The 10239-nt window shown below is 49.8% G+C and overlaps 1 protein-coding gene across 1 annotated transcript; it reads left to right on the top strand.

Annotated features, from left to right (window-relative positions):
- Window positions 1–3246: 3246 nt before the first annotated feature.
- On the top strand, window positions 3247–10036 carry LOC150069287 (nuclear receptor subfamily 1 group I member 2-like). The gene is made up of 8 exons (XM_090332230.1): window positions 3247–3447; window positions 4535–4668; window positions 4927–5114; window positions 5716–5990; window positions 7706–7848; window positions 8019–8135; window positions 8439–8544; window positions 9889–10036. The coding sequence occupies exons 1-8, from the start codon at window positions 3257–3259 to the stop codon at window positions 10034–10036; spliced, it is 1302 nt and encodes a 433-aa protein (XP_090188356.1). The 5' UTR covers window positions 3247–3256.
- Window positions 10037–10239: the final 203 nt, after the last annotated feature.

Raw genomic sequence — 10239 nt, forward strand, 5'->3', positions numbered from 1 at the left:
GGCTTGAACTCCTGGTCTGGGCTAAATCCACAGCACCATAACTGGCTCTTTCTGGAGGAATCAAATGTAGTGTTTCATAAATGCTAGGCAAGAACTCTTCCAATAAGCAACATTCCCAACCCCACTGACATGTATTTAGTTTGTTTAGGTAAGAATCATTCTTGGAAAGTGGTGCTCTGGCTCAAGTGGTAGAGTGCTAGCCTTGAGCTGAAGACCTCAGGACAATGCCCCCACGCCCAGAATTCAAGCCCCAGAACCAAAAAAAAATTCATTCTTGTCCCCAGACACCCTGAAGTGAAATCTCATTGTCTTTTCCAGTGGAATCTCTCTGGTGACCAGTGATTTGGACCAGTGATTTCATATATTTTGTGGCCATTTATATATCTTCTTTGAGGAAGTGTCTATTCTGATTATTTTCCCATTCTTAATTGGATTTTTATGATGAGTTTTGTGAATTCATTATGTAGTCTACATAGCAATCCTTTGTTAGATGATCAGTTTGTACATATTTCCCCCAACTATAGATTCTCTCTTCCTCTCTGCCTCCCTCCCTCCCTCCCTCCTTCTCTCTTCATCTGTGTCTTTGTCACTTTCAGGCTTTGACTCTGTCTCTGTTTCTCTCTCTCTTTGTCAGTAGTATGCTTGAACTCTGAGCCTGGGCTGTCCCTGAGCTCTTCAGCTAAGTCTAGCACTCCCCGACTTGAGCCACAGTGCCACTGCTGGTTTTCTGGTGATTAATTGGAGTTTCAGGGACTTTTGTGCCCCGGTTAGCTTTGAACCTTGATCATCAAATCTCATCCTCTTGTATACCTAGGATTACAGGTGTGAGCCACCAGTGCCTGCCTCTGCTCTATACTGGCCCTGGGGATTAAAATCAGGTCAGGGCATGAGCCATGAGCATTTTTCTTTTTTGTTTTTGTCAGATATGGGGCTTAAACTCTGGGCCTGGGTGCTATCCCTGAGCTCTTCAACTCAACGCTACCACCCTACTCCTTGAGCCACAGTGCCACCTCCAGTTTTCTGGTGGTTAATTGGAGATAAGAGTCTCATGGTCTTTAGTGCCCGGGATGGCTTTGAACTGATATTCACAGACCTCAGCCTTCTGAGTAGCTAGGATTACAGGCATGAACCACTGCACCCAGCCTCTGAGCTTTTTTCATTCAAGGCTAGTGCTCTACTGCTTGAGCCACAGCTCCATTTCCAGATTTTTTGTCATTAATTAAAGAGAAGAGTATCACAGAATTTCTTTTTAAAGCTGTCTTTGAACCAAGATTCCTGATCTCAGCCTCCTGAGAATGTAAGCTGTCATGTTACTTCATTGTTTAGAAAGGTAGAGAGTAAAAGTGATTACAGAGGGGTCACATTTATATAAGGGAGAAAATAAGTACATTTCTTTTTAAAGAGTATTACACTTTCCTTCTCTCTTCCAGTTTTTTAGCATAGAAAAGTTTCTTAATTTGATATGAATCTGTTTTTGTACATTGGCTTCTGTTGTTAGGTTTTGGGATTACACACACACACACACACACACACTTATAGGTATATACATGTGTAATAAAAATGTTTGTACCCACCATAGGGTGTTTTCCTTCTGTTTTGTCTCAGCTTCTACCACATTACCTGTGTTTTCCATGCAAGTTGTCTTTTAGCTTGTTCTCTTTCTAGTGCTTTCCTTTTCTATCCCTCATGGCGTTCTGTGGAATGCTTCCTTCAATTTTTCTTTCCTCTTAGCCACCAAGTAAAATATTCGATTCCTCCACATTTTGCTGGGCATTTGAACAAACATACTTGGTTATTTCTAACTCCAGTGATATTGTTATGTTATTGCATCACATAATCACTATTTAGATTATGACATGGAGTTTTACTCACCTTTCATGGTCATTTGTTTAGCGTTGGGTCTTTGCTTATCTCTTCTAATGTTTATTTAAACATGTTTGTGTTTATTGATTGGGGGAGTTATAACATGTTTACTTGTAGAGTAAGCTTTGGTTGACTCTTGTTTGTGGCGTTTTATTCCTTTTAGGTTCATGATTAGTGAGCTTTTACTCATAATTCTTGGAAGTTATGCACATAACTTCAGTGCAGTGAGGCAACACTCCCTCTCTGGGAATCTGACAGAACTATGAGCCCAAGAGAATTTTACATCAAATCCTTGGCTTCAGGGTTTTGTGAACAACTAAAATATACTTTATTTCTGCAAGCTGACATAAGCTGAAAATTATAACTAGAGCACTCAGAGGAGATCCACTCTCCACATTAGTGCAGTTCAACCATCTAATAACCTGTTTTATTCCATTTTCTAGAGAGCTACGATCAAGGACAAGTTAATTCCCTGTTCACTATTAGGGAAGAAATGCTGGCTGCTGTCTTTCCTGATAATACCAACAGAAATTATCCTCTGTGTGGAAATGTTCCTGGGAGCTTTATTTTGATTATAGAAAAAATAGCATCATCTGTGGAAGATTGCACTAGATAGACGTGTGTGTGTGTGTGTGTGTGTGTGTGTGTGTGTGAGTGTGTGTATGTGTGTGTGTGTGTGTTTGTCTCTGTTTGTCTGTGTGCATCCACTCACATGGGCCAATACTGGGGTTTGAATTCAGGGCCTGAGCATAGTCCCTGAGCTGTTCTGCTCAAGGCTGTTATTCCACCACTACCGCTATTGCTCCAAGAGATTCAGGGACTTTCCTGCCTGGGCTACACTGAAAGTGAGATCCTCTCCAACCCCTAGAGAGACTTGTGAGCACAGTGGGGTCAGTTGCCAATTGCTGCTCACCATCTACACTTCCCATTCCAAGGGAAACTCATGGCACACTGTCAAGATGGCCTGGGCCTGGAAAGACATCCTGAGCACAGCTGCCAGTAATGAACACAAACTCTTGCTTATCCAATCACACTCGACCTCCACCATGGTGGAAGTTTCTTTCTTCTACACTAAGTACAATTTGAACACACCTACACTGCCTCTCTACCTCTTTCCCTACTCTCTTCTTCCTCTGGATTATTGCTGACTCTCCTAGAAGTGTTTTACTACAAAGGTCTATCATGGACAGAAGGTCACAGTGTCATTCCAACCTTCTCCCACAGTTTTCTTTCCATGAGCAGTCAGCTCTTCAGCCTAGCATCAGACCCAAATGAGAGCCGTGTACAGAAGGCACAGTGTTCCTTGTGCAGTCCCTAGCCCTTCACTGTCCAGCCATTTCATGCTCTGTTCTTTTTCCCTCCTTGTTCAAGAGGCCAAGAAGACAACCTGGAGATGAGACCTGGAGAAGGATGGAGCCACAATGCTCCTGTGTCCCAGGAAGAAGCAGACTCTGACTCAGAAAGGCCCACCATCAATGTAGATGAAGAAGATGACAGTCCTCAAATCTGCCGTGTGTGTGGGGACAAGGCCAGTGGCTATCACTTCAATGTCATGACATGTGAAGGCTGCAAGGGGTTCTTCAGGTAGAGACACCAGCAACCTTCACTCTCCTGCTGCCATGCACACAGTGGCACATGGAACTGGATCTTCCATTAGCTCTCCAGGCAGTGTCTCAGGGGCCTCAGTTGTTCTGTCTCCAGTCTGGAGAGTGGGTGTGCTGGTGGCTCACCCAACCCTTTCCTCATTAGTTCAGATAGGCCAGTTCTATATCAGAGGAGTCCTTCATCTTCAGTTCTTCCTGGATTTACCAGGACCCCTTCCACTAAAACTCTCCTAGCTCCTGGTGTGTTCTTGAATAAAAGATGAATCAGGAAAAGTGAAAGAATTTGAAAATCCAAAATACAAGTGCTCAGTTCAGTCTTGTAGGGAAGTTGAGTAAAGTTTGGCAGAAAATCAATAGATGAACATTATAGTCTCATCTGAAAACACAGGGATGACCCAAAAATGAAAGACTAAAGCATGTCATCTCAAAAGCAACACAGGCCTGGGCAGAAGAATCAGATTGTCTAGCTGAAGCATGAGGAAGATGAGATCCAGCTCAGCAAGGCTGCCTGAGCATGGAGTTCAAACCAACTGAGAAGGGAGGGGAGGGAGGAATGGGTGAGGAAGAGCCATGGGTTGCCTTCAGGAAGGAATGAAGGCACCTCAAGGCCGCCCTGAGCTTCCCTTGATTCCCAAATGGCCAGCCTAATGGGCGCCCTCCTGGCTCTTCCTGGTGGTGAATATTCACTTACGTTTGAGCCAAGTCCTTCACCCACAGCCCTAAAGATGGAGTGCTGGTCCATGCGGGCCTGGGACTCAGCCTTGTGCCTCAGGACACGCGGGAAGACTGCAGGCCTGGGCTGATCATGGTGGCAAGTTTTGTGCTGGACCAGGTTCAGTGTCACAGGAGGGAAGAAGTCCTAGGTGCCATGACCAAGCCTTGAGCACTGGTTGCAGGAAAGTCACCTCCTGCTCACCCTGTGGCCGGCAGGGTGCCAGCCCTTCTGGAAGAGCCCTGGCTAGGCCAGTGGTGTAAGGAGGGTGAGACTCCAGTGACCTGGAGGCCCTGCCTGGTTCAGAGCCGGGGGTGTGCGTGCACGGTGTCCAGTGCTCTCTCTGCTCCCACAGGAGGGCCATGAAACGCAATGTGCAGCTGCGGTGCCCCTTCCGCAAGGGCACCTGCGAGATCACGCGGAAGACGAGGAGGCAGTGCCAGGCCTGTCGCCTGCGAAAGTGCCTGGAGAGCGGCATGAAGAAGGAGAGTGAGTGGTGGGCGCAGGCAGCCCCTGGGCACCCAGTATGCGCTCTGGGTGGGGTGCCTGCATGATGCGGGCACACGCTGGGCTTGCATACGCCATGGGACTGGGCGCCGCTACTCACAAGGATGCAAGCAGCCATGAGGGCTCTTAGGCTCCTGGGAGCTGGAGCAGGGCGCTTGTGGCCCAGCTCTGGGTGAGGTGGCAGGTGCCCTGGGTTTCTAGCACCTTGAGCAGGGCGCTGTGCTGCTCTGCCCCACGCAGTGATCATGTCAGAAGCTGCTGTGGAGCAGAGGCGCGCCCTGATCAAGAGGAAGAAGAAGGAGCGCATGGACGCTCAGCCGCCCGGGCCGCAGGGCCTGACCCACGAGCAGCGCGCGCTGATCCACGAGCTGATGGACGCGCAGACCAGAACCTTCGACACCACCTTCTCCCACTTCAAGGATTTCCGGGTAAGAGCTTTGCACCTGGCCTGCCAGCCTTGTCACAGCCTCCAAACCCCAGTCTCCTCCCCAGGCCTTCCTCCAGGGCAGACTCGGGGGGAGGAGGGGCTCTTCTGCACTCAGCAAGGTCAGAACCTTTGGGGAGTTTTTAGAAAGGCACACTTCCAAGCACTCCTGGAGATTGGGCAAGACTCCCTGGGTTGGAAAACCTCTGGCCAGTGGTTCCATTTCGAGTAGGACGTGGTGTGAGGCCAAGCGGTTGCAGCCTGTGGATGGCATTGGGGGATTGGTGAGGACAGGGTCAGGAGTGCTGGACTTATGGCCTTCCCTCACCCTGCCCGCCATGCCGGCTCCTCTCTTACTGAGGGTGCACAAGAATCTCAGGTGATCTGCCCTCCCTGGCCAGAGTATTACATTAGCCCAGAAATCTCAGCTTCTGTTCTGTCCACCTGCAGCTCCTTAAGCCTTCTCTGTGAGTGTCAGGTGATGGATGCAACAGAGGGATGCGCGGACCACCGGAGGGGACAGAGCCACCCCCCCACTCACACATTGAATCATCTGTTTGATAATACAGACTCTTCTCTCCCCAACCTCCGATTGTGCATTCCAGCTACCAAATATGTTTAGCAGTAACTGTGAGATCCCAGAGTTCCTCCGGAATGCTTCAGGTGAACCATCTCTAATCTGGAGGGAGTTCTTGAAGAAGTTGTGTCCTATGAAGTTCTCTCTGCAGCTGCAAGGGGAAGATGGCAGTGTCTGGAACTACAATCCCCCTAACAACCAAGACGGCAAAGAGATCATTCCTATGCTGCCACACCTGGCCGACATGTCAACCTACATGATAAAAGGTGTCATTAACTTTGCCAAAGACATCTCCTACTTCAGGTAGGCCATGGTGCTGGACACAGAGTGTATAGAGGAAAGACATGGCCTAGAGGTTCAAAGGAGCTGAGGCAGGACCCATGAGTTTAGGGGACTGACTTCAGTGCCCAGGCCCCCTTTGTTTTTCTGCTGGGGAGACAGTTTGTCCCCCTAGTAAAAAAGGCTTTTTAAGAAAGAAAAAAAGTGAGTTGGAGGGAGGGAATCTGGGAGAATAACATGAGAAGCATCAATATTGAAGAAGTAATGTACCGATTACCTGATGAATGTAACTATAATTCCACTATACGTTACAGTGACCATAAAATACAATTTAAAAAAACAAAAAAAGAAATGTCCACTTAGGGGAGATTCAGATGGCAATTCCCTTTCCAGTTCAGCCTTAATGGCAGAAATCACAATTCTACTTTTCAGAACAGAGGATAGATATTAGACTTCCAGCTGATAGCTTCCAAGGGAAGGATGGGTGGCACTGAGATCCACAGGGCCAGGTCTCCCCAGAGCTGAACATTCATGAGAGCTGGATCAACAGGTGACCCAGCACCCCTGTGTGAACCACAGTCGCATCATATGAAGGCTCTGCGGCTAGAGATGGTGCAGGGTGTGTTTGCACTTGGGTTAGCCTCCTGTCCTCCTGAGCCTGCACAAGTGGGGCTGAATCACACATGCAGAAAGCCTGGATTCCATGGTAGGGTGGGAGCAGGCACTAATTGTGGTGCTCAAGTTATCAGGCTACCTGGAGAGAAAGGACAGACACATGCCCATGTGAAATCCAATGTAATACCAGGGAGCAATTATTTCCAACCCATGGAGCCCAGAAACGAGTGATACCCATGGGCTTCTGCACTCTGGAAACAGCCATAGGAGGAGCCAAGACACCTGGTCCTGAAAAATAGGAATGATTTATTCAGGTGAAGGAAGCATTCTAAGTAGAGAAAATGCGGTTGAGAAAGAAGAACCAAGACATGGACAGAAGGTAAATGGCTATGTCGGAAGTTGGAGAAGATGGCCAGGTTGTTAAGAACCCCGATGTCAAGCTAACTGGGCCTAGAGGGCCCCTGAAGGCCGCAGGAGAGGAGAGGAGAGGATGGCGTGGGAGACAGTAACTTGCTGGGCTGGCCTGTGAGTGGGAGAGACTGGAGGTAGCCAGGGTGCCATTACAGTAGTCCTCTGGAGGACTCCCTCCTACATCTTCTGCTCCTTCTGCTCTTCCTAAACCTACTCCTACTTTCTCCTCCTCCTTCTCCTCATCTGCCTCTTTCCCCTTCCTTCCTGGCCCTACTTAATTTCTTCCCTATCGCCTCTCCTTCCCTTCCTCCTACCTCTCAGCCTCTATGCCTGCTCTTCTTCATTTCTCCAGTTCTCTCCCCCGTCCAGCTCATGTTTCTCTTCTCTGATACTTGTCCCTCTCTTCTTCCTTTCTGCCTCTGCCTCTTCTGCCCTTCCTCTTCCATCTACTAGTTCCCTCTTTCCTCCCCTTCCTTTCTCTCTCTTTCCCATCTTTCTTCTGCCTTCCTCTGCCCTCTCTGATCTTGTTGCCATTTTATAATTTGTTCCTCTTCAACTACTGCCTCACCTGTTCCTCCTCACCCTGCCATCCTCTTTTACTTCTCTCTTCCTCCTACCTCTTCAGTTCTTCCTCCTTTATCGCTTGGATTATGGCTGCGGTGTGTGACTAGTTTCCCTGGAAGCTCTGATCCCCTCCCCATCTTCACTACCAGGGATTTGCCCATCCAGGACCAGATCGCACTGCTGAAGGGGGCCACTTTCGAAATGTATGAACTGAGGTTCAACACGTTGTTGAACACAGACAAAAGGACCTGGGGGTGTGGTCGGCTCATCTACTGTTTTGAAGTCCCTGAAGGTGACTTGGCAGAGGGAGGTGGGGAAAGGAGGAGCTGGTGGTGGAAGGAAGGGAGCTACAACTTTCTTGCCTAGGTGGCAGGGCAGGCAGACTGAGCAATGGTGAGGGAAGCCTGGCTCCTGGGTCAGCTTCCTGAGACACTGTCTCCCCATCAATATCCCCATCCACAGGAGACTTCCAGAGACTTCTACTGGAACCTGGGATGAAATTCCACTACATGCTGAAGAAGCTGCAGCTGCATCAGGAGGAGTATGTGCTGATGCAGGCCATCTCCCTCTTCTCCCCAGGTGATGGCTCTCCCCAGCCGGTGACCTGGCCTCTGATGATCTGCCCCTGCCCACCCGCCCTCGCCCCAGAGAAGGTTCCCACCATTGGCCAGGTTCCCCCATCACCACACAGCTAAGGTGCAGACACCCTGGCTTCTCCTTGGTCAGTGGGGTGATGCAGAGAGAGCCTCAACCCTCCTTCGCAGGCCTGCCTGGTGACTCCAGCCCTGAGGCCCTGGGCTGGGAGTTCCTGGTCTCTGGCCTGACTGAGGCTCTTGCACAGCTCACCCTTGCTGATGTCACTCCCTTCCCTTTGCCCCACAGATCGCCCTGGAGTAGTGGAGCGCAAGATTGTGGACCAGCTACAGGAGAGGTTTGCCCTCACCCTGAAGGCCTACATAGAGTGCAACCGGCCACAGCCTGCACACCGGTGAGAACCGGCAGGGAGAAGGCTCATAGGGCTGCCTGGGCCCTCCTGGCAGCTCTGCCCTCCAGCTGTCTACTGGCCTGAGCCTCTGGCATCCAAGGCTCTGGGAATGCACCCTGTGATGTCCACTGACACCTCCCCTTCCTGCTCAGCCCCAGCCCCAGCCCCAGCCCCAGGCCAGCTGTGATGACACCTGAAAGGGCCTGAGGCTATATCACAGGAGGTAGCAAGAACCAGATGCCCCCAAGTCTCCTACAGGGTGTTCTAGCCCTGATGGTAAAGAACCACAGTGATAGTGAAGATAACAATGCCCCTGGCGGTGAGGTGTTCCTTGCAGGTATTATTTATTGGGAAGTGCCAGCCATAGTGTCCAACAGATTTTGTGTTTTATTATCTTTAATCCTCCTAGAAAGTAGGTATAACAGTGTCCTGTAAAGGACCATGGCTTAAGACTAGGACCTAGGGCTCTCCGGATTTGGGGAGTATGGCATGGACCCAAGCAGAACAATTCAGAACCAGAGATTATGAATTTCCCAGTTAGGACACAAACCAAGGACAGGAAAGAAACTACCTATCTGGTTCTGGTTGCAACTCACATGAATGCTACTTGGAAACTGGCCTCACCAAGGGCTACCAGTCCTCACTGGACCTTAGTATTCCTGCATCTTGTGTCCACAGGCCAGCATGCCAGGAGAATCATTGATTGCAAAATGCCTGATATCTTGAGGATTATGCAACCAGGCCTGGTATTAGGGTGTTGACCTGAAACTCAAAATTCTCCCCTGACCCACACCAGCTTTCTTTTGGGCTCAAATGAGATGTGACACTGGAAGTGGCCATGTCTTTACTGGGCCAGTCTTCCCTCAGGATGGAACCAGGTGGCCCAAGGTTCCAGCCATCTGTCTTTATCATCTGGAGTGGAAGGAGGCATGTGATGTGTCCCCACACCAAATGCAGAGTCCAATCCAGGAAGGGATCTGACCCTGCAGGTCCTGGCTCCTGGACTTTAACCAAGGAAGTGAACCCCACAACCTGGCCCTTAGTCTATGTGTGTGATGCCTGTCAACCAAATACATTTAGTACCATAAATGCCTTTCCCACTAAGATCTCTATGTCCTCAAGGCTTTCAGGACTGGAGCCTGTGGCTAGGGTGGAATTCCAGCTTCTACCTCAAGTGCTGGCATGCATTCTTCCCCCCTGGTAGAGAAACTAAGGAATTCAGCTTTGTCTCACCTCTGGGATGACTGTAGCTGTCCTGAGATTGACCTTACACCCTCACATATGTGCTCAGGTGGATGGGAGAGAGGGAGGCTGTGTCTCCAGCGTCTCCCTCTGGCTGACCCACAGGTTCCTGTTCATGAAGATCATGGCTGTGCTCACAGAGCTACGGAGCCTCACTGCCCAGTACACCCAGCAACTGCTTCGAATCCAAGAGTGCAGCTACCTCTTCACCACCCCGCTCTTGCAGGAGCTGATCAGCAACACAGATGACTGAGCAGCTGTCCTAGCAGTGGCCACTGTGTGGCAAGCAGTCCCAGGGTCCTCTGAGCTGCCACTTCCAGAGCTCCACTGATGGACACTGTGATCACTCATGAATCCTCCATGAGGACTCATAGCTGGCGTCCATTCCTCCAGAAGGGGACCCAGTTCAGCAAAGGAAAGCCACAGACCCTATGTGCACTGTGCTGGCCAGGCCTA

Source organism: Megascapheus bottae, chromosome 1 (genome assembly GCF_031878675.1).
Source record: "Megascapheus bottae isolate mThoBot1 chromosome 1, mThoBot2.hap1, whole genome shotgun sequence".
Lineage (NCBI taxonomy): Eukaryota > Metazoa > Chordata > Mammalia > Rodentia > Geomyidae > Megascapheus > Megascapheus bottae.